The sequence below is a fragment of the Sciurus vulgaris genome (genome assembly GCF_902686455.1).
Source record: "Sciurus vulgaris genome assembly, chromosome: 8".
Classification (NCBI taxonomy): domain Eukaryota; kingdom Metazoa; phylum Chordata; class Mammalia; order Rodentia; family Sciuridae; genus Sciurus; species Sciurus vulgaris.
This window is the reverse complement of record NC_136468.1, coordinates 38,704,327-38,731,826: the sequence shown is the minus strand read 5'-3', so window position 1 is coordinate 38,731,826 and position 27,500 is coordinate 38,704,327. Positions and strand designations below refer to the sequence as shown.

General features: G+C 34.0%; 2 protein-coding genes across 4 annotated transcripts in view; both read left to right on the top strand.

Annotated features, from left to right (window-relative positions):
• LOC306667351 (forkhead box protein P2-like) overlaps positions 1-27,500 on the top strand; it is a gene marked incomplete at its 3' end in the record, with an annotated part of 513,568 nt that overhangs the window by 401,789 nt on the left and 84,279 nt on the right. For 2 of the 3 annotated variants that reach the window (XM_079149855.1, XM_079149856.1), the window contains 7 exons: positions 2,501-2,638; positions 3,757-3,954; positions 5,480-5,651; positions 15,538-15,751; positions 17,502-17,606; positions 25,155-25,242; positions 26,850-26,966. In XM_079149855.1, the coding sequence (XP_079005981.1) occupies positions 2,501-2,638; positions 3,757-3,954; positions 5,480-5,651; positions 15,538-15,751; positions 17,502-17,606; positions 25,155-25,242; positions 26,850-26,966 (1,032 nt within the window). Of the gene's footprint in view, positions 1-2,500; positions 2,639-3,756; positions 3,955-5,479; positions 5,652-15,537; positions 15,752-17,501; positions 17,607-25,154; positions 25,243-26,849; positions 26,967-27,500 lie in introns of those variants that run through there. The other variant, XM_079149854.1, reaches the window with a different exon arrangement.
• LOC306668849 (forkhead box protein P2-like) overlaps positions 27,136-27,500 on the top strand; it is a gene marked incomplete at its 5' end in the record, with an annotated part of 39,438 nt that continues 39,073 nt past the window's right edge. The window contains one exon of the mRNA XM_079152627.1: positions 27,136-27,268. Within this exon, the coding sequence (XP_079008753.1) occupies positions 27,136-27,268 (133 nt within the window). The remainder of the gene's footprint in view (positions 27,269-27,500) is intronic.

Sequence of the window (27,500 nt, the reverse complement as noted above, 5' to 3'; positions counted from 1 at the left end):
ACACTTTTAAAAAATTCTACTTAGTTATACATAGTTGAGGTATCTTTATGTCTGTTTTAGGTGACGGTTTCCTGAAGGGATGGCCAACTCTGCATAAAATTTGCAACATATCATATACATGCAAGCACTAGATACATATGATTTCAGGATGATCATGATATGGGGTTATATTTATGTCATAACTACTATTTATAAAGTATTCACAAATCATTTTAACTTTTAAAAATTATTAGAACCACATAATAAAAGGTCTAATGAACTAAAAAAAATGCAAAGGTAGAGAATTTGCTTAAGTTTACTCATATACCAAGTACATCATAATAGTGTCAAATTGCAGTCATATTATGTGCATAGGCTGAAATTGGACAATAAAATTGTAGTGTATTGTGGTATGTCTCCATTCATAGAACTTTCCATATAAACTTCATTTGTGATTACTGTACACAAAATACATTTATTTGTAGATTAAACAGATAATTAAAGTAAAAACACTAAATTTGACAAGTTTCTTATCAAAAGATTAACTTTATATATTTATATGTACACAGGTATATATATGTGTGTGTGTGTGTGTGTGTGTGTGTGTGTATAATTTCCACATCAATCTGTATATTTTGTATCTGTTTTTCTATTTCCAATCTATCTGTTTGGGCACCTTTTAAAATTTTAGCACATGTCTTTCTCTGTCCTTCAATTTCTGTTTCATTCTTTGCTATTTGATGAGATTAGGAAACAGATGATTGTTGTAAGAAAAATTATATCTCTAGATAAATATTTTTTCCAAATTGCTTAGTCTAAGCAGTCTGTTTATCAAATAACAAGTAAGTAAGTAAACTGTCAGTCAGCTTCTTTATATAACAAAACAACAATAGGGGCAATTGATTTTATAGCATACATTTCACACTGTTTTTTATTATGATAAATTGAATGTAGCAATATATATGTATTTCAGTATATTCTAAAAAAAATTCCTGAAGATCACTGAATTCTCTTCTGTTGTAATATTTCTTCCTCATGTTACAAAATTAGTCCTAATTCATCTGTATTTCAAGATGTCAACAAGGAAAAAAGAAGACATAGCTATTTTTCAGTATTAAATATTAATGTTGGTTTTTGTTTTTTGTTGTTGTTTTGTTTTGAGAGAGGAATTAATCCACCTGGATTTCTTTCTTTCTTTTTTTTTTTCTTCTAGCCTGTCTTTTATTATTAATTTCCTCTTTATTTATAACATAAAGTCCAGACTGGAAAAGTTTGAACTGCATTAAAAATAACTATTAAAATAAATTGTGAGCCATGCTTATTAATCTTTTTCTATTTTCAAAGACACACTGTCCCATAAATTTGTTCTAAAGCAGTTCTTTATATAAATACTTGCTTTTATTTACAGTAAAGGTGAATTGTTTTTTCTAGGAAAGAAAGTGATTGCTTTTTCAAAGGTGGCAAAGTTGGCACGTTGACAAGTTGTTTGATTACGTGCTAGTTAGTACAGCAGTGCTTCCCACAGAGCCAGTGCAGCGAACTGAGCATGCGCCTGTGGCTGCTGCACTTTCCTGTGCGCTTCTGCCTCTGCCATCTTCTCCCAGTTCTCCACGTCCTTTCTCCCTTTCTCTCTCTGGGGCTCTGGGGCTTTCCCTTATACCGTATTTTCCTCCCTTGCTTCTTTTCCCTTTCTCTGCCTCCTTTTTTTTTTCTCTCTCTCTCTCTCTCTCTTTGCCTTTTTTATTCTTAGAAACTTTAAGAGAAGGATATAGTCAAAAAGAAGTTTTAAACAATATGCTGCTTTCCCCCGCTCCCCCCAGTTTAATGAATGACCTTTCAGTATGCTTTAGATTTCTGGAGTGTCCGATACAAGTTTAGTTGCTCGAAATAAGAAAATGTTTAAAGGAAGTAGAATACTGGCTTAATTCCTCATTTCAAAGGCCCTCTCTAGATAGCTGAGATAGATAGACATCCATAAAAACTCCTAGATGAGTTACATATGCTTATTTTTTAGCACTATATATTATTTGTATACATACGATTTTGAAAATCGTGATTGTGTAAAATAAGTATATTCTAGTATGCTTTTAACTGGTTAACAAATATTATATATGTGCATATTATTTCCAATTGTTTAATCTTTATTATTTAAATCTCACCTTTAAAACATTTCAAAAGACTTTTCCCTTATAGCAATGTGACATTGCTAAGATGATCCGTTGTGAAATACGGAGAACACTGCCATGAAGTTGTTTATTTCTAACTACGCTAGCCAAATCCCAAACATCTTCACATATTACCTAAGAGGTGTAGAGTACACAGTGGGAGTCTGATGAAATGTACCTCTGGAAGGCTAGCATGTAAACACTGTGCTACTTAAAATATGTTTATTAAATAGTTATAAAATATATTAAAATTTTGCCATTAGTGCTTGAAGAGCTTGTGAACGATGATGTACAGTTGTGAAGTAGGTTAACAGGCACTTGATCATGACCACCCTTTCCCTTTCTTCTTCTGCAAGGTGCCCGTGTCAGTGGCCATGATGACTCCCCAGGTGATCACTCCTCAGCAAATGCAGCAGATCCTTCAGCAGCAAGTCCTGTCTCCTCAGCAGCTCCAAGCCCTTCTCCAGCAGCAGCAGGCAGTCATGCTGCAGCAGGTAATGTGGGTTACCTGCTGTGGTGCTCTAGGCGGCTCAGGAGGTGTGCACCCCTGTGGACAGTGTGATGGGCATATTTGTCCACTTGGTCTCCACTTAAAGGCACAACCTAGCAGCATGCTAGAACATAAATGTAGCATCTTAATTGCAGAACTGTGTCAGAAAAATTAGATTCCTTAGTCTTTAAATTTAGTAAAGTCTAGAATCAGAGCAGAAAGACATGTACTTTAAAAGTGAAATAAATCAGAATTTAACTGTTCACATGCTTAGGTACATTTGATTTGTAAACCTCCCAAAGAAGTGCAAAGTTACACATCACGTAATGTTGCTCTTAAAATTCTTAATCCTTTGCCACTCCATTGAGTTCATATAAATATGAACATTAAAGTGACAGTTTTGTTGACATAAAGAATTGCCATCCAAAATTTTCCTTTCCAAAAATATGCTCATTATTTAATGAGTTTACTTATTAGAATTGTTAGAAAGCTAAGCCACAAGTTTTTAAAATTCACCTTCTTTAAACAATAAAAATAGTGTTCCTCCAATATGCCTTCTTGTACCCTTCAGCGTATATAAAGTGAACTTTAAATTATAAACTCACTTATCATAGAGAAAAGAGTGTGCTTTAGCTGAATTCATACAGTTAATTACTTTGCTGTCATCTGTGCTGATGACAACAGGCTAGTTACTAAATTTTTAAGTCTACCATTGTTCTCAACATCTGATGGGTTGAGTTGTTTTTCCAATAAAAATTGAACAACCTGACTTTATGGAGCTTTCTTGATTCTTTTAAGTAGTAGAGTAGAACCTTTTTAAATTTGCTACTAGAACTTCAGATAGAATAATTAGGGCATTAATTTGGTTCTGGCCCTTTAGAATACAGATTTTTCTATACCCTCTTGTTTAGGATTTTTTGGATTCTGGATTGGAAAGTTTCAGAGCTGCCTTGGGGAAAAAAATGTATGTAGAGCTGTCTCTTTGAATCCAATGCGTTTTTGTTGTTGTTTTTCATGAATCTTAACGGCTACTCTGCCATGTGCCAGTCTAGAAGAGTTTAGGAGATTTATAATACATGAAACTTTTGCCTTTATTTATTAAAGTCAAAATGGTTTATTCAGCAACAACTACAAGAGTTTTACAAGAAACAGCAAGAGCAGTTACATCTTCAGCTTTTGCAGCAGCAGCAACAGCAGCAGCAGCAACAGCAGCAGCAGCAGCAGCAGCAGCAGCAACAGCAACAGCAGCAGCAGCAACAGCAGCAGCAGCAGCAACAGCAGCAGCAGCAGCAGCAGCACCCTGGCAAGCAAGCAAAAGAGGTAGGATCTGGGTATCTCATTGATAGCTAAAAGTATGAGGTTAAGAAGGGGCTTTGAGAGGCAGGGAGAGTTTTAGATCTTCCTGTAACAAGGCTCTTGCTGTCAAAGATGGAGTGTTATATATTTTTTTACTGAGCTTAATAACAGTGACAGTAGAACTCTTTCACTCCCCTTTTCTTGTAGCATGGGACTTGAGAGTCACAATTCAATGCTGCTGTTGTCTAATGTTCACTAACGAATCAGCATCCAAAGAGCAAGCTCTGTGGTGGACAAAGTGCTGATTATCTTGTACTCACTGAGAATCTGAGTTAGTGAGGGAACCTTATTTTTCTTAGTGGTGCAGCTCAGAGAACATGCATGCAAATTTAGCCCATTGTTGGGGGTGGGGAACCAAGAGGAAAAACTGGTTGAGCACAGATTTCAAAGTCATAGGCCCCTGATTAATGAACTGCTACTGTAGGTTTGGAGTGGCGAGTAGAAAGTTACAGTTTGATATGCTCATAAATCAAACTGACAAGCTGGCTTCTCAGGCCTAGCTTGCACTTGTCAGCAAACTGCATCAAATATAAACATAATACAAACAAAACATGTTGAAGTAGTTAAATTGATCAGCAGGTATCAGGGCTGTTGTCTTCAAGCTGCCCATTATGCAAACGTACAGGAAACAGTTGTGACCTCCTGAGGCTTTGTTTCTGTTTGGATTTGTGAATAGAATTTCAGACAGCCATCAACTACAGAATAGAAATTGCTCCCTTATTTCTCCGGAGGCTTTGGGCAATCCACATGACTTGCTCCATTATGCAGTCTGTTTTCCAGTGAGCGCATCAGAAGTTTCTCTTTTCCCCAAACTAAAAAGGAAAGGTCTTCCACAGCAGCTTGTCTTCCTCTGAAGTGTGACTGCCATCTCATAGCCTCCCGAGTCCAAAGAACTCTGGTTTGTCTTGTAATGCCTCACAAAATTGGAAGTTATACTTTTCCTTATAATAAGGGCTCTTTTTTTTTTGCCTTAAACATAATTCTGCCTTTAATATATTCCAACAAGAGAGGATAGGAAGGGCTGTCCTGTGAGGGCTGCATCCCAGTTTACTAATAGATCACTAGAGACCACACTCCTGGACCTCTGCAGATCAAACTTATTCAGTCGGAAAAAAAAAAAAAAAAAAAAAAAAAAGAGTATTGTGGAAGATGACCAATTTTATAAAGTGTTATTCTTTTTGTTCAAATAAATTTATTATGATCTGTAATAAACCGATGTTTAAAAGTCTGAACCCCTGTGACAATATGCTATCTCCAGACCTTGTTCTATACTCTCAATGCAAGTTCCTTGGTTCTGTGTTGCTGTTTAGTATTTGAGAGAAAGGCAACTGAAATCTAGAACCTGTCCCCATTTTGTCCTTGCACTTTGACCACGGAGTGACCAAAAAACTCACCAGGGCAATGAAAGGAGCAGTCATTTCTCAGCGTGAGAGCAGCTGGTGCAGATGGTGTTCCCGGCTGTTTACTGGGTTGGGTTTTCTGACACCAGCAGCAACAGCAGCAGCAGCAGCAGTTGGCAGCCCAGCAGCTTGTCTTCCAGCAGCAGCTTCTCCAGATGCAGCAACTGCAGCAGCAGCAGCATCTGCTCAGCCTTCAGCGTCAGGGACTCATCTCCATTCCACCTGGCCAGGCGGCACTTCCCGTCCAGTCGCTGCCTCAAGGTACAGACAAAACCTTGTGCACACTTCATCGCTATTCTTGCACTTTTTACCATCCCGTGGTCTGTCTTATACCTTGAGAAATTTTGTTTTTAATGGCCTTCAAGTTTATTTTAAAACACCATTTGTTAACATGGTTGTTTGACCCATCTTCCCATATACTGCTTTCAGATGTGTGGTAAAACTGCTCTCAAGTGTTTTGTTAGATATTATGTGTATTTATTGTTCTTATGGGCAGAACATAATTTAAAGAGCAACAGAATTCAACCACTACTGCATATAGGGGAAGATCTGCTGGGAATTGGTTCACTGGGAAGACTCCATTTAACATAAGTGAGCTGAAAATGAACTTTGGTGGACAACTGATAAGAAAAAGATAAAAGTTCCTAATCTTCATACTGAAATCCCCAAATAATAAAGGGAAACTATGTATTTCTATAGGGCATAGTCCAAGTTATGCTTTATGCCGCCCCATCTTCTGTCATGGGACTAAATCAATCCTGTTTTCTCTAAGATAATAGAACCTATGCAGGTACTGCGAGTTATAGTTTTGAAAAGTAGTTTAAAATAAAAGCTATATATCTGGGTTTTTTGTTTTTTTTTTTTCCCAATATAAGAAAACATGGAGTATACTCTGGTGCAAGCGTATATGCAGGAGGAGTCTTAACTCTTGGGAAAGAAGTCTAAGTGAAATTAATAATGGTGAGCAAATGACTACACTAAAATTCTCAATTCAGGTAGAAGTCATAATATCTCATTAAACTTCATAAAAAGATAGTCTCATTTGCATTTCGGTTTTGTTGGAACAAACTAATCCAAGTGAACTTTAACTCAAGTTAATTGTATTTGTCACAAAGGGGTTCATGTTGTATTCACTGCACATTTTTCTGACTCTCCAAAACACTGAAGAAAAGCAAGAACAATTTCATTTACAAAAAATAAAATTAAGCAAATAAAAGCCAGTTTTCAAAGTGCACACCATCATCATTTGTGGCACATGAAATGAAAAATGTTGTGATAAACATTTTTCCCTTTTTATTTATCAAATTGCCATTCCTTGGCTTATTTTTCTGATTTCCCTCTCTTACTTGACTTCTCATCTTTGAATTCATCTGATTAAGGTACTCATAGGAAATTGGGAAAGATAAAGTTTAAATAGTGAAAGAGAAACAAGGCATGGAATGTGCTTTTTTGAGTTACTCCAAAAAGAATCATAATAAACTATAGGGTCATCATAGTATTGAGTGTCCATGCACAGATTATTGTTCTTTAGAAAAATAAATACAATTTGAGAACAAATGAAGAAGGGGAAAAATGAAAGGTGTTTATAAATTAATTCAATGTAAACATGGATTTCTTTGGTACAAACTACAGTAAACAGAATCCACAAGCTTATCTTATTAAATAATTAAATATGATCTGTATTTGGAATCTGTTATGTGAGTATCTCCACATAGGAAAGCATGATTTACCATAATTTAGTAAAATCATTCAAACTTTTCACAGAAACACAGTATGAATTATTTAAAATATATTTGTTCAGCTACATTCTTCCAAAATAAGCAAAATAATCTCATTGAATGTGATTTTTATTATTATATAACCTTCTATTAGTTTTCAACTAAAAATTTTCTCTCATTTCTGAGCATTCTTTTGGTAGGATTATTTCTTTCCCGCTACCCTATCTTCTATTCTTACTCTGAATAGAATATAAGAGAGATAAAGGATGGGACAGAGCACATTTAGGGAAAGAAAGTACATCTGAAAGCAAATTTTGGTTTGGTGTGAACAGAATGTTTATAGTTCAAATAAAAATGATAAAATCACTAAAATATTTTTCCATTAATAAAGATAAAGAAATCCATTTAAATAAATGTAGGGACAAAATTTTAGTTGGTTGCCTGACCAGTGTTCTTGCTGGTGCCAAGTAATCTACACAAACTTGTCATCCTTGTATTTTGCATGGTTTAGATAATTAAATGTGAAAAGTATCACTGTGGAGACCTGTCAGTCAAACAGGCAGAGCACATCAGACACATCGGCTACACTAAAGGAATATATAGTTGCACCTCCACATCTGTGGGTTCTGCGTTAATGGATTAGTGTTCATGGATTCAACCAACTGTGATTCAAAAATATTTGAAAGAAATAAAATGTCTTCTGTACTGAATATGTACAGACTTCTTTCCTTTGTCATTATTCCCTATACAATATAGTGTAACGGCTACTTACACAGCCTTGATATTGTATTATGATTGTAAGTAATCTGTAGATGATTTGAAATATATGTGAAGATATATAAGTAAGATAAAAGTGTATCCTCCACCATTTTAAGTAATGGACTCCAGGATTGCAGATTTTAGTATCCTGAGGTATCCTGAAATCAATCCCCCACAGATACGGAGATAGCAGTATACTGTTATAGTACTGTGTTGGGATCCCCCAAGTAGAATGTGAAAAAGTAAAGAAACAACTGTTGGATAATGTGAGCCTACAATCATTTGTTAGTTACTAGTAATTTCAGGTAAAAGTATCTTGAGCACAATTATCTAAATCATTTCTGTCTTACTATTTATTTCAGGTAAAAATGTTTAGAATACTTTTATTATTAGATTCTCAGTTCACTTTGCACTATATTTTTCATTAGTTGATTGATTAGCCATGAGTAATAGTCATATGAAATCAAAGGGGAAATACAAACAATGATGGATGATATACTTTCTCTTTGTGTCTTAAAAATATACCGTATTTTATTTATCCCCATGACTTACCTCAATTTCTTCAGGCTACATTAAAAGTACAACTTATTAAACTATATAAAACATGTATGTATCAGGAATAAAATCATATAATTTTGATTGAGTAGCAAATTTATAGGTATTTTTCTCTAAAGTTATATAATGTAATTATTTTAACACAAATTGCTTTAAATATTAAACATTTAAAGTTACTATGAATATTCTTACAATTTGAATTTTAATGTAAAATATAGAATTAAATAACCATCTCTATGTATATATTTTGCATATAGAATGACTGTAGGTACAAGGAGTTCAATTAAAATGGGTAGATTTGCAAATCAACCTTGAATAATATGCTGATATAAAGCTACTCAATATATGGATATTATAGTTTATATATCAATTGGTAATTTAATTTAGTGACATATTTTAATGACCTGGTGCCATGGTCTACTGATTAGGAAATGGGAAATTGTGCGGGCACTTTAGACTTTGTTATGTTTTTAACATCAGAAAAAGTTTGTGTATCCCAATGCACCATATATTCAAACACTGACTGTGACCAAGTATTCCCCCTTTATCCAAAGTTTTGCTTTTCTCCAATTCAGTTACCTACAGTGAACTATACTTCACAAATATTAAATGGAGAATTCCAGAAATAAACAATTCATGACATTTTAATTTCTCCCCATTCTGAGTATATGCTGACATCTCACACCATTGTGTTCTGCTCCACTTAGGATGTAAATCATAGCTTTGTGCAGCATATTCACAATCTACAAGCTACCCACCCATTAGCCATTCAGTCCTCTCAGTTATCAGACTGGCACGATATTGCAGTGCTTGTGTTCAATTAACACTTACTTAATAATTTCTACAAAGTGCAAGAAGAGTGATGCTACCAATGCGGATATGTTACAGAGAACTGTAGTGTTACCTTTAAGTGAAAAGGGGAACCTTCTCAACTTAATAAGGGAAGAAAAAAAAGTCCTATTTGGTTGCTAAGATTTACAGTAAGAACCAATCTTCTATTTGTGAAATCATAAAGAAGAAAAAGGAAATCCATGCTAGATTTGCTGTTGCACCTCAAAGAGAGAAAATTATGACCACAGTGCATGGTAAGTGCTTAGTTAACATTGAAAAGTCATTAAATTAAAGCATTCAGTACTATCTGTGGTTTCAGGCATCCACTGGAGGTTTTGGAACAGATCCTTTGATAAGAGGGGACTATTGTATCTTCTGCATATGGACTGAAATATATGGGTGAAAGTTTCATTTCACTCCAACTTTTTACAGATTTTAAGTTTATAAAAGTTACTAAAAAAATTAATTTTCATTGTATATCTGAAAGACGAAACAGGAAATGCTAGGTTCTAGTCAGAACCATTTTGAATTAATACCTTGTAGAACTAGATGTGCTTGGAACCAGAGACTTGTTGAATAATATAGAAAATGAAATCTTTTGAAATAAAATAGAATAATGTCCTTTAGGCTCATTTAGGAATATGCTGAAAATAGTTTTGGGCCTCATTATTCAGTCAAAATCACCACTTTGGCTTTGATAGTTCTCTGCTGTGGAAGCCTAAATAGCCAACTGCCCAATTCACAACTTCCGGCATCCTGCATCTTTTGTTTAGTCAGTGATCATGTGCTTACATGGCTCACTGTTACACGTGATTATGGTAGCAGCAATATGAACATTGCATGTTATGCAGAATTTTTGTTACCATCATAGTATTCGTGTTCAAATACCAGGAAGCTTTTGATTGTAACTCGGAGGAAGACTCTCCTTTGGGACCTTATGTACTAAAATTCCATCAGTGAATTGAATTTAAATAGACTTTTATGACTGCAGACTGAAACTCTGCAAGGTTGCCTGTGAATGCTGCCAATTTTATGTATGGAAACTAATTTATATATAATTAATTAAATGGACAGAGAAATACTGAGTTTGGGGGAAAATGTAAACAAGAAAGATTAAGATTAAATTTTAGATCAATTTTAATTGTTGTGGAATTGAATGTAGTGAACTGAGATATGTGCCATTAATATGGATTTGATTCCATTTCGTTCATAAGTATTTTTTAGAAAGTTTCTGTTTGACAATTCTTCATATCTTGAGAGGAAGATTCCAAAATGGAATGGCAGGTTAGTCACATTATGATATCATGATAAGAAAAATTTATAAATCATTATTTTCATAATAGAATTTCAAACATTAAAAATGGAGCCTACAGAATATTTAATGCTAAAATCACTTTAAAACATATCAGGTATATTTCTTTCCCAGAAGTCCCTTCTTTGATGTAGATATTTGTCTTGGGTCTCACTTCCAGTCAAATACCTAATTTCACTACAAAATGTTTAATTGATACACCAAGGACTAAACCTATGGCAGAGATGGGCATTGTCTCAGAAGGTGATATTAGTCCTCCCGACAAATATAAATCAAAATGGTATTAGATTTACCAGATTATAAATAAGCACATAGATTGCTGAAGGATCCTCCAGAAACTGGGTCTCTCTTTTGGAAAAGAGAACTAGAGACTCAGATGTCAGGGCTGGTAGGGACTCTATAAGTAGAGAAGCATTAAATAAGTTAATTAGAACTTCACAGTAGACTGACTTTGCATCATGATGTATACAAATTATTTAACTAAAAGTTAAGTGTTAGACATAGAAAAGAAACAAACATTGAAATAATCTTTTATTTTTTAGTGTGAAAAGGATACTAATGTGATATTTTAAAAGGTAAAACCAATGAGACTTTTCTAGGATACATAATCTAGATACAAGTTATCAAATTCTAATGAAGTCCTAGCACAGGGCTTGACATGGCTACTTCAAAAACTCTGAATGCAGGATTAAAGAATTATTATTATATAATTATATCTATGATATTATATGTAATTTATTAAGGATTCATTCTTTTATTCCTTCAATTCCTGTGAAAGCAAGCTAATGTTTGTTTGTAATACTGGCAGTGAATAAGAAGTAACCCGAGCCATCATCCAAAAATAGAATACAGTTTACCTCAGTTTTTCCTGGTCATGAAATTTTGAAATTGCATAATTATAAAACGTTTTGGTCCTACTATTATACATATCCTTGGAATAAGTTTTTAAGAGAAACTGAATAATCTGCATTTAAAAGTTGACTATTATCCTACAGTGTTTGAATATGCTGATTCTTAGAGTCTGTTTGCCAGTATGCTGGTATTCTGGCCAAATTGAAAAACTTCCACGTGATGTTGATTGAGCATTCACTTGCGACAGGCACTCTTAGCGGCACCAGGGAGAGCATAGTGAAGAAGACAGACAAACATGCCTGCATTCATAAAGCAAACGTATATTTTAGTGTACAAAGCAGACAATAAATAAGTACAATATATAGTGGGGAGTACCAAGGAGAAAAATAAAGGAAGGATAGAAAAAAATAAAGCAACTGTAGGAAAGAGGAGAATTTGAACTTTTAGACAGAGTAGACAGGGAGGAAGTCCTGAGAAGTCATGTGAGTAATGACCCGAAAATGTAAGCAAACTCTGCCTCACATACTCTCAAGTGTCACATGTCTCTAGCATGGGGATAATAGAATGCCCTGAACCATTAACATTAATAATAATAATTTTTAAAATGATAATGGTTTGTGATATTATATATAAGTTATATGGGAGCACTTAGCACAGAGACAGACATACAGGAGGCAGCATGCAAGTCCACTATCTTTTTAATACAACTGATGATGAAAAAGAGGAGTCGGTGGGGCTGTATGAACAGGAGCTTAGCTTTGAACATAGAAGGTTTGAGAAACCTGAGAATGTCATGGGATTGTCAAATAGAAAGCCTGTATTTTGAAGGTGGGGATTGGGCTAGAGATCAACTGATGATTCCAAAGCCTATACCTAGTTTGAAACTGATGTAAATTGGGGCAATTATAAAATGTTTGTTGGGTTTTTTTTTTCCCCCCACAAAATATATTTGGAAAACACTCAGATTTAAAAAATAAAAAAAAGAGGCTTTCTTTGTTACTAAATACATATTTTCAGCCTTTCGGAAACCGATGTTACATAGAACACTGTTTAACAACACTTTTTATTATTGCCTAAAAAATAAACTACGGTTATTCTTAAAAACTATGAAGGCTTTGAAACTCATAAAATTTATGAAGTTGTACAACACTGATTGTACAGTTGCTTCATATTGATAAATAATTTTGTATTCATAAAAAAAGATCTAAGCAGTTGTCCAAAGAGCAAGGTAATTGTTTTATTTTTAAAACAAACCCCAATGCAAAATTGTCAGTGTATTGGAATCACCAATGGAACTTCAAACCTACTGTTGACTATGCCCCTACAGATGCTCTAGAATGATGGTTTCATTGGTCTGTGCTGGAATCAGGGACATTGGCAGTTTTAAAGTATCCTGGGGTGATTATGAAATGCAGAAATTTTTGGTAACCACTGCTACTGAAAGAAATCTCTTTTTAACTTCTCTTATTCTCTGTCCGTTGTCTGCAATATTTGAAAGTAATTTCCCCTCCTTTTAATTAAGAAATACCAGATAATTAACAGGTTGTTTATTATTATATGTGTATTGAGGGCCTACTAAATACCTAGCATTTGTTGCGTTATCATGTCATGATGATATCACTAACATTCAGTACAAATGAACAGAATCATGGAACTCTTCTTTGACAAGTTGATACTTACATGAATCAAGTTATTAATAATGCCCATATACTGCCAGACCTGGTGGTGCATGCCTGTAATCCCAGTGACTGAGGAAGAAAGATCTTGAGTTCAAAGCCAGCCTCAGCAATGGTGAGGTACTAAGCAACTGGTGAAAAAAAAAAAAAAAAAAAGCCAAAAGCCCTTAAATTAAATAATTTATAATATCATTAACTAGTATAGTTTCTAAAAGCATTGCATTTAGCTGAAATATAAAATGTTGTTAGTAACACAATCTATGTTAGAATTAACTAGTACCATTCATAATTTTTCAACTATTAGTCATCTAGGTAGGAATACTACTAATTAGTGTGCCCTTTAATAGCCACAAAATTCCCATATGAAAATCAACATGTCTTTGAAAATTGTATGACTCTGTTATAATCAGTGAAATAACGAATACTTTTGGGCACAAACCAGGTACGGTTCTAGACCCAATGGATATGCCAGTAAAATAGATATATTTCTCCTTATAAAACTTAAATTTTAGTGGACACTGATGATTACAAGAAATAGATAAACAGATGGATCTATCAGTGGATCCATGGTTTTAAGAAAGCAATAAATGTTCTTAAAGCAAACTAAAGTATGATAAGAAGTGAAAGAATGCTTGAAAGTGAAGTGGGGTAGGGCAGTATAAACACACTGGTCAAAAACTTGTGAGAGAAGGCAACCTTCCCAACCACTATGAAGTAGATACCAGATCCTGGGACCCGGGTCCTGGAGATAGAAGTTTTATCAAAGTGACTGTGCTGTTTAATGTCCCAGTGGTAACCAGGAGCATGGATATCTTCATTGGACATCCTGTCAGACTGGGTTCCTTTCTGTGCTCTAGAAGTCTACGGTTTATAATGATTCTTTTTACTTTAGGATTAAATGCCTAGCTTCCTTTTAAAATAATATTAACCAGAAGCAATGATGAATGCCCACATCATTCTATTGTTTTTGCATAAATGCCTATGGAGTCACGCACAAAAAAAGGAGTTCATAGGTTTTTAGAAAAAGCAACCTGGCTCCATGATCACATTTCATGCCAACTCTGCCCAAAATATTTTAAACATAGTTACAAAGCCCCTACATTAGATTACTTGGTTTTGCCCCTTTTGGTTTTCCCTAATAGCTCACCTCCTCCTCCTTGTCTTGGTCCTTGCATCTTGTTTGTTATTTCCGCAATCCCACAGTGCTGGGGGCTCGAACACGGGACTCCAGCATGGGAGGCAGCCACTCTACGAGGTAGGCTATATGGCCCGCTCCTTGCATCTTCATCTGGTCTCCTTCCTAAGTAAAGGCTAGAGGCCATAAAGTTACAAATGATAGTGGCTCGGGGGTGTGAACAACTAAGTCTCCCAACAGACGATAACCAAATTTAATTAGCTGAGAAAAATTGCACTCCTCTAATGGACCCAAAAGAAACACCCAAATTCAGACCTTTGGCCTTCAGTATGCTTCCAGAATGAAGAGTGAAAATAAGAAATCTTTACTGCCTAGCTGACCTCGGTCAAGTTCTACCCAGCCCTGATCTTGTTATCTTTGATGATGAGATCCCTGAAGGTCAGAAGTCCATCTTCATGGACTAGCCAAAACTGGTTGAATCTGAGATGCCTGCCAAAGTGACCCTCTAACATCCAGTAGTAATGCAAAGAATTCTCTTTTCCAGACATAACTTCTGGCCAAATTATTTATCACGGTGATAACCTTAAATTGCATGCCTATCACATCTGCATAATGGGAAGTTTTACCAAAGCTATAATTTCTGTGATTCTGGTTCCATAAGATTTTAAAATATATACAGTCAAGTAATCAAAAAGTTCAGAAGTTTCAGAATGCTGTTAAACCTAGAATTAAAGCAACAATTAATATTTTATATAAAAATTATTTCTATGTAACAGAGAAAATATACCTTTGTAAAGCCACTCACTTTTTTTAATAGAAAGAAATCAAATTATACCAAAATAACTTTAGCAATCTGAATTACCCTGTCTTTTCTTTCATCTCAAGACTATATCTTTCCTTACTTATACTTTTTCTTCATTTCTTTTCATGTGTGCTACTTCTAAAACCTAGTTCTCCATCAGTTTTTCCCTAGTAAGCAGTAAGTATAAGCTACTCATAAAAAGCAGTTTAATCTTCAAATAAAACTTGCAGGAGTTTGTTTTGTTTTATTTTGGGTTATTTTTCCCCCCTCTTAACCTTTGATACCCCCATTACTATTATTCTCTATACTGTTTTTAAGTTGATAGTCTTTAGCAAATAACTCATAAGTCAAGACAATGGCTATGGGTCTGATGGTGTAAAAGTGATTTTTGTAGTATATCAGTGCTGGTAATATCTCTTTGTTGTTGGCATTAGTCCATTAACAAGCCCACGCCCATTCTGTAAACTTTACCTTGTTATGTTAGTGGGGCTTTCTTTCGTTTTATAGCTGGCTTAAGTCCTGCTGAGATTCAGCAGTTATGGAAAGAAGTGACTGGAGTCCACAGTATGGAAGACAATGGCATTAAGCACGGAGGGCTAGACCTCACTACCAACAGTTCCTCCTCGACTACCTCCTCCACCACTTCCAAAGCATCACCACCAGTCACACATCATTCCATAGTGAATGGACAGTCTTCAGTTCTAAATGCAAGAAGAGACAGGTAAATCTTCTTAGGCACCTTCCATATTTACCTATCACCAGATTTCATTTCCACCACGAATGAAGCTAAAAATAATGATTTATGCTTAACGGGGACAAAGTATATAGAACAAGTTAAAAAGAAATCATTAAGCTGTTTATCTTATATATTCTTTTTCATTATAAAACGTGCTATTCAAAAGCCAGCATTCTGATAGATGTAGTTGGGGAGTGTACCTGAAGAAATTTATTTTTTCTAAATGCATGTGGCAGGAATGTATCAATATAATTTGATGACTAAGAAGTTGTGATTAACCTGATTGTTATAAGAACATTTTTCCATTTTTCAAGCTAAAGTCTAGTTCTATAATTACAAATAATTAAATATGTGAACATACTCATCCCACTTAATATAGGTTCTAAACATGTGCTTAGAAATTAGAGAATAGATTTACATGAATATATAAGCACAACCCCAATAAACCAGAAGGCAGATTTGGTTTGCCTTTTTTATACTTGTGGTGTACTGGAATTTGTAGATACATAAAAGTGGACATTTGGTAATTTTCTGAATAAGTTCAACTGAATATCACATAGAAAAGTTATTTGCCTTCAGTTACCAATGTTAAGTACAGTATGTTAGATCATTTTTTGACTTAGTGTTTTATTTTAGGTGTGTAAAACTATTTTTGTAAAGGGAGCATCCAAGTACTTTTGTCCATTTAGTTCTATTTATTCAGGTGTATCACTAACTTAAGTCCTTTCAAATCATTTACATAAAGTAACATAAGTTAAAATATTGCTCAAAATGAAGTCTCCTTTTCTGTGAAGGAAATTCAGCGTAGAATTTCATAATAGAGTGACCTAGGCTCATATAATATATAGTTAGTTGTACACTTCATATGTAAATATAGTAGATTGATGTTATTCTGTTATGTAATATATCTTTCTTGCTATGACAAATTCTGTCATAAAACTATTTTTCAAAGAAACATATATTTAACTACAACATAGTCTAAAATAGAATTCTATAATTTGGTGTGAAGTTGCTGGTCTTCATTTAAGTATCATGGAAAAATTTTCATATTAGCTTTTATCATTATAAAATGGTATGCCTCTGAATGCTTTCATGCTGTTGTTTTAATTGAGATTAATTTGATGATTATATACTTCAAAAGTTGGTTCATTTCTCTAGGATCTTTCCATCAGATATAATATTCACTTACCAAAAGTCTGCAATAATTATATAAGGATATAGCTAACAAATACTGTTCCATAGTACAATTTTTTAAATCAAGTGTAGATAGTAGGAATATATATGGTTCACACGTAAATATTAAACAATTTAAATTGTTGTAAAGGTTTCTATCTTTTTGAAAAGGAGCATTTTAAAAATCTTATGACTCTGATTGCTTTCTTGAAAATCCATTTTCCACTTGAACATATAAGAATATATGTTTTTTTTTTTTTATTTAGAGGTAAAATGTTATACTGAGGTCATATGGCAGGATTAGCATATGATATTATACAGTCCTCTTAGTTTTTCATCCTTTATTAACAGTCATCTTTGGCTCTATTTCTCCTCTAATTGGAACATCATCTAGCCTTGGCAGTTGAACTATTCAATAGAACGATTAAATTTTTCTGACTGCTCTGAGCTGAATTGACCTGTTTTGACCTGTTTGTCACTGATCGTAACCTGACAGGCGCTAGCAGCCTGCAACGATTATGGCTTTTTGAGATGAATCTGACGTCCTATTCTTTTGCTACAGCTCGTCACATGAGGAGACTGGGGCCTCTCACACTCTCTACGGCCATGGAGTTTGCAAATGGCCAGGCTGTGAAAGCATTTGTGAAGATTTTGGACAGTTTTTAAAGTAGGTTTTTAATTCTTTTCGTGGGGAGGGCAGTGTGGATTATATGGAAGTTTTAGGTATGTTGTTGTAAATGAACCAAAGAAGAAAGAGGAATGAAAAGTTCTGTCCTAAGACATACTAAGTTTTCTGTGTGTTCCAACAAGTGGATTGGCAAAGTCAGTCTAAGGGTAATACATCTCATCTTCTATCTTCCATGAAAATATACTATAGGTCATTACATGTAGTAAGATTTTTGAATGAATGGAAAATATTAGCCTAGTATTAAAGTAGTATCAGTCACTGGGAGACATGGATATAAGATAGAATTATCTTACATTTTAAGTTTCTAATAAAAATTCCAGTTAATATGTGCCTAGTCATAAAATCTCTCCATAATTAAATAAATAGCAAATTTTGCAGGTTTATTTGTTTAACTGCAGATTTTATACTCCCTACTTTGAAGAATGATATTTAAGAACAAGGGAATTAAAAAATGAAAGTTAATGGTGTCTAAAATCGAAAGAAATTACTACATTTCATTTGCATGGTTACTTTTTCCCTTCAGAAACATAAAGAAACATACATGGCAGTATATTTGTATAATAGTTTACATGGCTTCTCTAACTTAAAATCAAAAATGTGTATGCTTAATTTCTTCATACAATAATATTTTGTTTTCTAAAAAATCCTTAAGGGATCTTCTTCAAATGAGAATATTCATCTTTTATGAAGCATTTTCAATGCATGATTCTCCTATACGAGAGATCTAAACAGAGAGCTACAGATAGGTTTATGGAGATGAGTAACTTCACAGGCTGAGACTCTTATGTTGTCATGGTGCAGCTAACAGGGTGAATGAACTGTTTCATGCTTCATCAACAATTAAGTTAATTAGCTCATTTGAAATTGCACTGCTTTGTTGCCAGGATGTTGGCAGAAACATCAAAAAGATGTGTTTACAAATGGTAGACGGACTACAGAGTATGGAGAAAAGCACCTTAACAACAAGGCACAAGTACTTGGCATCATAATAACTTTATAACTGAATTACAGTAAGACTTCCACAAAGATTTTTTAACCTTTCATCGTTCTGACCAATTAAGAGAAAATTTGCTTCATATATCACAGTGGTTCTTTGTAAATGTCCTTAAATGAAAATTTGTGCTTCTTACGTATGAAGACAGTGGTGAGCTGCCATTTTGTTGTGCATGAAGCTCGTTGTACTATTCTAATTTTAAGAGAGTGTTTAAAAAATGTTTGGTGACTTTAAGTATTTCTCTCCTTAAAAAGAAAATTTGCGAAAGATGGAATATAGCAGCATAAATTATTTTAAAAACTAATCTCATATTTCTTCTTTTTAATATATCAGTCCTTATCAATGTATTGTTGATTCTCATTGAGATTAGAGAATTATTGCTATTATTTCTTAAGAATGCCAATTTAAGGCATAAAATGACCCACTATGATTTTTTTTGCTCCAAATTGTTCTTTCTGAAAATTTTTAAAAATTAATCTTTAGGAAAAAGTGAATATCTTTCCTTCAGTATGATTTCCTTTATGACACATGGAGAGGAATATTTTTATTGATTTCAAATGTTTAATTTTTTTATTACTAATAAGCAGATGAATATGAACCCTCATTTTATCTTCCATGTTCTTTTTTCATATTCATACCAGTTTTTTCTAAAGAAAAACTAAAGAAATTATAATTAAAAAAGCATTTCCTTTCAATTAAATATCAACTTTGGTTTCAAAGACTGACCATTTTTCCAACCCATTAACTTTATAAGGATGACAGAACTAATGACAGTAGATTTTAAGGTCTTTCTTTTAGTCCATTTTTGTTATGATATGCCTTAGATTTTCTAATTCAAAGATCTATGATAAATTCTGTTATCAGAGCTAATGTCAGGATACCGTACTGAAATAAAATATTAATTAGGCATATTTTTCCATGCTGGTACTGCCTTTTCCTTAAAGATATCAAAATTTTCAAGAGAAATAAACAATGCATTTTATAATTGAATGAATTATATTATCAGTATCTGTGTGGGAGGTGAAATGGAGAAGTTGTCCCCCCTGCTCACACTTTCTCAGAAGAGTTTGATTTTCTTTTGTAATAAAAGAGTTGAGTTTGGGGATCAGGTAGTGGGGGTGGCAGACAAATGAAAATCCAGGAAGGGTTTTTAGTTCTCAGTTTTCCTGTTCATCCATTCTCATAAAATTTTATATCCAGTGTTTACTATAAAAGGTTTTTTTGTTTTGTTTTGTTTGGCTTGGTACCCGAGATTGAATTTAGGGGCACTGAACCACTGAGCCACATCTCCAGCCCTTTAAAAATATTTTATTTAGAGACAGGTTCTCACAGGTTCTCACTATGTTGCTGAGGTTGGCTTTGAATTCAAGGTCCTCCTGCCTCAGCCTCTCCAGCCACTGGGATTACAGGAGTGTGCCACTATGCCCAGCTCTATAAAAGTTATTAAGAAACTGTTGTAGTGGATTGTTTTTAAAATGCACTAGAAATAAAATTTACAGCTTCAGTTTTAATTTGATATTAGATAACTTACCCATTGGTTTGGAGGGAAATAAAGGAAACAATCCATTATCTTTGTTTAGCGTACGTATGTTAAATAGGAAAGGACAGCAGAAAATATAGTAATAATTTAAGTTCCCTTTCTTACATTACATCCCCAAATTATTTATTTTCACCTAGCATCAAAGATAGGATAGTTGCTTATGTCAGATACAAGGTGTTTTATACATAAACATGTATAAAGCAGTCATATATGTACATATAGCCATTCTTATTATTAGGTAGTGTATACTTAAGTATACCTAGTATATATCTGTGTGCATTCTCATAAAGCTCTTGAGGTATTCTTTTCTATTGAATAAAAAATTAAGATTGAGATAGAAGTGATTATAGTAACAAAATGAAAACAGAAAATACAAGATGATGAAGTAAGTCCAAGCTAAAAAATTTAGGAAAATTTTTGAACTTTGCTGTAAAGTAGGTATTGACAGAAGCTAACTAGTTTTCTAACCAGTAATTGAGGATCTCACTAGATCACTAAAAGCATTTAATACTACTTCTTCATTACTGTCTTAGAAATGTCAAAGTGTAATAACATCTGACAAAACTTTAGTGTAGTTTGCCTGCAAAATTAATTATCATTCCATTGGACCTAAGTCAGCTTGAATATAGATGGATTGACTTTCAGAACTTGAGCCAAAAGGTTTACAATATAGCATTCCAGTTAGCAGACAAGTGTTCTTGAACCTGCATGTGCAGACGCCAGCAAACAAAACATGATCTGAGATACAGACAGAAAATACTGTAAGAAAGGCAGAGGGGGTAGTGTCCATAAAAACATCCATATAAATATTAGTATAGTAAAGATGTTAATTAGTTGATGAACATGAATGAATTTTGTTACAGGTTAAATGTTTGAAGTGTGACATTACATAAAGACCAGTAGAAAAGGCAGTGAAAACAGAAGAGTTTATTTAATGGAAATTTGTTTTCATTTTTCTTGTATCTGACTACTCTAAAAAAATATGCTCTTACTTAGTGTGTATTGTCTTTTTCTTTGTCTTTCACTAGGCAGCATGGCTACAAAATTATGACCTCAAGAAGGCATTCTTTGAACTTGTCAGAATGTTGTTTCTTTTGGTGACAGTGCCCCCATCTCTCAAAACTAAGGCATCTCACATAATCAGCTAAATGAATAGTGACAGCTAACATTTTGTATTTAAACTCCTGTCAGTGTTTAAACATAAAAAGCTTGATGCAAAATAAATCAAACACCAGTGATATGCAAGTGAAACATTTTGTTAAAACAGTCTCTGACACACTTGGATTTAAATCTGATCCCTTTTTAGCTTATAGAATGCTATAACTTTAAATGAATTTGAAAAATCTAGAGGTTAAAATTGAATTGCTAATCTGGAATGTATATAATTGAAGTTACCATGTGCATTCATAACCATAATAGCTTCCTTAAAGAGAATTGTGCATCAAATAAATCGGAAGGATACTTTCCTACTTTTTGTCTTCCTGAAATGCTTGCTTAATTGTTTTTAGAAAGACTTTTGCCTATTTATGTTTTTTTTTAGTTCACACTACCTACCTAGCACACAGGTTCAATGCAGTTTTGAAAGAACGTCAGTCGACCACATCATTTATTCCATTTTGAAAACAAAAATCAATATACCTATAAAGTGACCCATAAATTAGAACTGGCTCACACGATGTTTGTTCAGTGCTGCCTTTCTGAAGGCCCCCTTTGCATTTTTTCTTCACCTCTCTGTTTGAACTGCAGTCTCGGTAAGAGGCTCATTAGGGGACATTAGGGACTGGAGCTAACCAGAATTCCAGAGCTTGCTTTGCTCTTATTAATGCATAGTAGAGTAGAATGCATTTAAATATTTCATAGGCATTCAGTAATTTGTGTGTAATCGCCTTGTTAGCAGACCAGTAGAAGTAGAACAGGCCTGTGAAATGGTGTTAGTGATTGCATGGGTAATTTACAGACCTTTGCCATCAGAAAGAGTATTATTGTTGGCTAGTATGAAGCTGTGAAATAGAACTAGCAATAAGTAAAAAAAGAAACTTAATAAAGGTTTTGTAACAAGCATCTTCAGGGATAACAACCCCACTTGGTCCTTTTGAAGCAGCCATAATTTATGACATAGGCAATATATCAAATGCATAAGATAGTATTATGGAGCATTCATATGAAAAGGGTATTTGCAACATTAGTTCCAACTTCCTGCAAGGGACATGATTAAATGATTAATGAAATGTCCCTTTGCATATGCATTTTGAAACAGCAATTAGGCACTGACTGAGAAAATCTACCAATCCTCTCATTTTTCAGTATTATCTCATTCTTGATTTATAAATCATAGAGAATTTTTGAACAGCAATATGTAGTACCTGAGATAGTTATAAAAACATAAAAGAGAATAATCTGGGCACAAAACAGTCATAAATACATAAATTCATAATTTAATGTTAATACTTAGCCTATTTATTTAGTCTTATTACATTGTATTTATATCCGACACTATTTCTGTGCTTTGATTGGCATAATTAAGTAGGGGGAATGAATAGGCACTATTATTTTACATATCACTGGTAAACAATAGCGAGGAAAGGAGAAGGGAGATGTGGCAGAGGTATGTATGTGTTTTTCAAGTTCTCAGTAATCCACTGGAGGCTGTTCTATAAATGATCATTGAAGGGCTGCAAGCTAGCCTATAATTACAGGAAAGAAAGTGGCAGCTCTGGCATTTCATAACTATGTGTCCTCGAAAAGTGCTTTGTGAGTTTGTCACCAATGATAATTTAGATAGAGGCTCATTACTGAACATCACAACACTTTAAAAACCTTTCGCCTTCATACAGGAGAATAAAGGACTATTTTAATGGCAAGGTTCTTTTGTGTTCCACTGAAAAATTCAATCAAGACAAAACCTCATTGACTATTATTGTAGTCTACAGTCTCTATTCTAATAAAAGCTGCATAGATAAATTGAATAGGTCTCTAAGACCCAAGTATATAATGCAAACATTTTGTACTTTTTTTTAGTTCTTTAAATATAAGATAATGATTAGCACTAAGAAGTAAACAAGTGTAAAAAAACCTTTTTAAAAGTGATTTCATGCAAAAATAAACATGTTAGACTGAATATACCTTTTCTTGTGAAGCTGGATCTTCTTATCCTGTTTGCTCTACTTATACCATAATCTTTGTTTATAACTGAGGCAGTTTTTAAAATATGCATTCTTTAGACTGATTGTGGTATAAATTAAGTGTGTTCCCCAAGAGATCATGGTAAAAAAATGAATCTTAGAAAAATACAGCAATATTAAACTTGAAGAATACAACTGGTTATTGTATTATGCTATTAGGAAATTGTCTCATTGTTCATTAAAATTTGGGGATAAAAATTCTGAAAAAAAAATTTTACATCATGTCTTCTGATTTAGGAATTAGTTGCACTTCACACCATGAGCTGAGCTCTGGTTGACTTTAACATCCCATTCCTTCTTTCGAGAGTACCAGTGAATTTAGTCCTTCTTGCAATTAGATTTATAACAGAACCTGCCAGAGCTGAGCTTAGAGCAGACAGGTGGAGTGGAAGTGCCTCTCCTGCGCTGTAGCCACACAACTCCTCCTTGACCTGATCCACCTCGCTATTTTAGTTCAGAGTTTCTCTTCACCCAAGACTGACAATTATGCTGAGAAACAGGGAGGTTTTGTTATGATCAATGAAGGGGGTACTAAACGTGTCTAATTTATCCAGATATGGAAAAGAAAGGGGCAAAGGTTTATAATTATTGAACCTATATCTGCTTATTTATAAAGTTCTTTCTCAGCAATACCATTTTAATTTTTCTTCATATATATGAAATATATGTCTGTATATATTTATCTGCTTCATTATTAACTTCAAGATATATAGGTAAATAATTTAGATGGGTACAAAATGTATTTGTTGAGTATACTCAGGATTATAATAAACTTTTTGGACCCTATCATTCTAAATGATACTTCAGCTCACACCTGTACATAGTGAATTCTTTGATTTGTGAATATTTTGTTAGATATGCTGTTCAGTGCATTGATGAGAACATCTCAAATTGCTGCCTTATTTCACTTCTTGGTGAAACAAACACACCAAAAGATAATGAATTATATGAAGCTTGCTTTCTTCATTTGGGGAGTTATCAAATAAATTATCTATTACAAATTACAAAGTACATATTATTATTTTCTTGTTCATTGGAGATGCTACTCTACTAAATTACTTTTTGGTTATACCATTCACTAAAGAAACCTCTTTAGACAATGAGTTGTAGTGTAATAATAATATCTATAATAGATTAATAAATACTCAAGATTAGAGTAAGACCTTTAGAATGAACTTTCACTTTTTTTGTGTAAGTTAGGATAGATGTCTCCCAATTAAGATTCTAGACATGTGATATTAATCTTATAATTCTGATTATCAGAATCTTCAATACACTTTTTTTATTATTAACAACGAATTATCATTCATCATGAGTATCATTTCACTGGATGACAATTTGCCATCCTGATGTAAAATTCACCATCACATCCTGGTGAAATAGCATGTTGCTCACTAACAAACATAATAGGAACAAGACTTTTAACAGAAATGGAATGGATAATTGCCTTTGTTTTCTTGAGAATTACTCTTGGTTTATTTACACGGTATCCTTTCTAAAAAATTTGCATAAATATATGAAATATATGTGATGATTTCTACTATTAGTCTGTAAATGGTTTGAGGAAATATTTCATAATAACAGAAAAGCTTGGAGACAATGACATTTTCAACCACTGGAGGAATCTCAATATTGTGTTGCATAATTTCAGTAAACATGTAAGTATATTAAACTTTTTTTTCCTGTAGTTTGAAGGTGGTCCACTTTCCCACTACGAGGAACATAGGAGTTCAATGTAGTACCTTTTAAGAGAAGCGTATACCACTGAGAGAGGCATCAGGTGATGTTCTGTTTGTGTCTTGTGTTCGTAGGCACCTTAACAATGAGCACGCATTGGATGACCGAAGCACTGCCCAGTGTCGAGTGCAAATGCAGGTGGTGCAACAGCTAGAAATACAGGTGTGTCAAATGCTCACTCAGTGGGCTCCTTTCTCAGATTCCTGGTGTGTTCATTTGAGTGCTGAACAGATGCTGAGTCTTTTAGGCTACATCTTCTTGTTACAGTAACAGTGACTAATTGAGAAATGTGCAAGTTTAGGTTGTTTTTTACAATGGCAATGACTGATAACTCAGGGTGAATTGCTATACTCCGATGTACTTATCACTTAGGCCTACATAACCTTTAGGCCATATCCTCTACATTGGGGTATTTCAAAATTATCAAATTTATGTTTTTCCTCATATAGATTGGCCCAAACCTCCAGCAAGGTAAGATTTTATTACAGAGATCATTTTTACATGAATTAATCTTGATTCCCACTCCCACAGGATCTTACATTTTAGCAAAAGACTAGTCTGTATAGTTTCATGCCCGTCACACCCTGAAAAAGAACTTCCTTTCTGCTTCGAATGTATTTGTAATTTAAAAACTTTAAAAAATTCTCACTACTTGTCTTTGTCTAGAATAATGGCAAATGATAATAAATGTGTTGTGTAAATGCAGCCATTTTAAGTTGGAAAAACTTTTCTGTTCATATTGAAACAGTACTTGGCCAAAAATAAAGAGAATTTTCAAAACAGATGAGAACACAATTATGTCTCACTTTGGCTATATTTTACAAATGCTTCAAGGCTTCCTCTAATATTGCATCATAAAGATTATTTTTTCCCAAACTAATACTTTGATCTAATTGAACAGGAAAATTTTTCCCCTCTCTATTTACTACTTCTTAAATTGTTTCAAATGCACCACGTTGTTGCTTTCTTCCAGAAAAAAGTGAAAAAAATATTTTCTTGTGAGTTGTAAAATTATTAAGGACACATCAAAGGCATCATCACCATTGTAATATAAAAAGCTTTTTGTAAACCTGTTTACCATTTATGAAAGGTGGATAAAACATAAGAGTTCAGCTGATGATAGTCTGCAGTGTGACCAATTACGCCTCTCTCTCTTTTTTTTTCTGCCGTGTCTGACTGATGGAAAAGTAAGGTCCGTCAGTTGTAATGAGACCCAGTGCAAGTGTAGATGCCGACTCCGTGGCAGAGTTCAGCGTTTCACACTGCCTGGTCTCTGTCACTCTATTGAATTAGATTGATGATGGCAGATTGCAGGGGGCACTAACTGGACCTCAGTGGGAATGCATGAAGTGTGTAGACAATCCTGGCAGGCACTTCGCTTTGAGAACCCTTCACCCCTTCACAGCTGTTGGCACTAGTCCATTGCTAACAGTGTCCACAGGACTTTAAAGAGACACCATGGGCCTTCTAATTTATGGTTTCGGTAACTTGTTACTGTCGAGGCAACTGTGACCTCAATTCTCTTATTGACAAAAAGATGAAGTGTTATTTGTTTTCTCTGACCTTTTAACATAAGGAAAGCTATAAAAGTTTTTCCCCCCCTCCATAGCTAAAGTTGCATTTCCTCCTAGATAAGTTCCTACTGACACAGACTTTTATATGCAGGAATCATTACTCTGAGACAAGCTCAATGATAAGATGTATCACTGCAATAAAATAGCTGTATCAGTCATTTCTAAAATGCTTCTGATCTCACTCTTTCTTAACAGCTTTCTAAAGAACGGGAACGTCTTCAAGCAATGATGACCCACTTGCACATGCGACCCTCAGAGCCCAAACCATCTCCCAAACCTGTAAGTGCATATTGCTTTATAAACAGTAAATAGCTCTACCGAGGTAACAGACTAAGAAAATGAACAATTTAGTGACAGTTAGAAAACAATGAGTGTGATGAAAAATATGGCAATAAAATGAAAGTAAAATGCAATCTCTTGTCAAATTGTATGTTTCTTTTAAAGTAATGCTATCTTTTACAAAATCTATCCAATCTACACCATGGGTGATACTAAACAAAGTACACCTATCAGTGCTCAAATCACTGCCTTGAGGCTGGAGCCAGAGAGAATATCTTTCTGTGATAGGTTTACAGATATTAAAAGGAAACCCACTTTGAGCCACCTGAAAAGCAGTAACAGTACCAATCACAAATAGGAAGGTATGTGGTGTCCTGACAAAGACTTAGATCAATCATAAGATACATATAAATAGATTTTTTTTATCAAATATTTTGTCAAAAGTGTCATGGTACTTTTACAGTCAATTTTGTCCAATTTCTTTGGTTGTTATTTCAGTTAAGATGTATTTCACATATTGATATGTTTTACTGTATATTATACATAATGTTAATTCAGCGAGCTCAT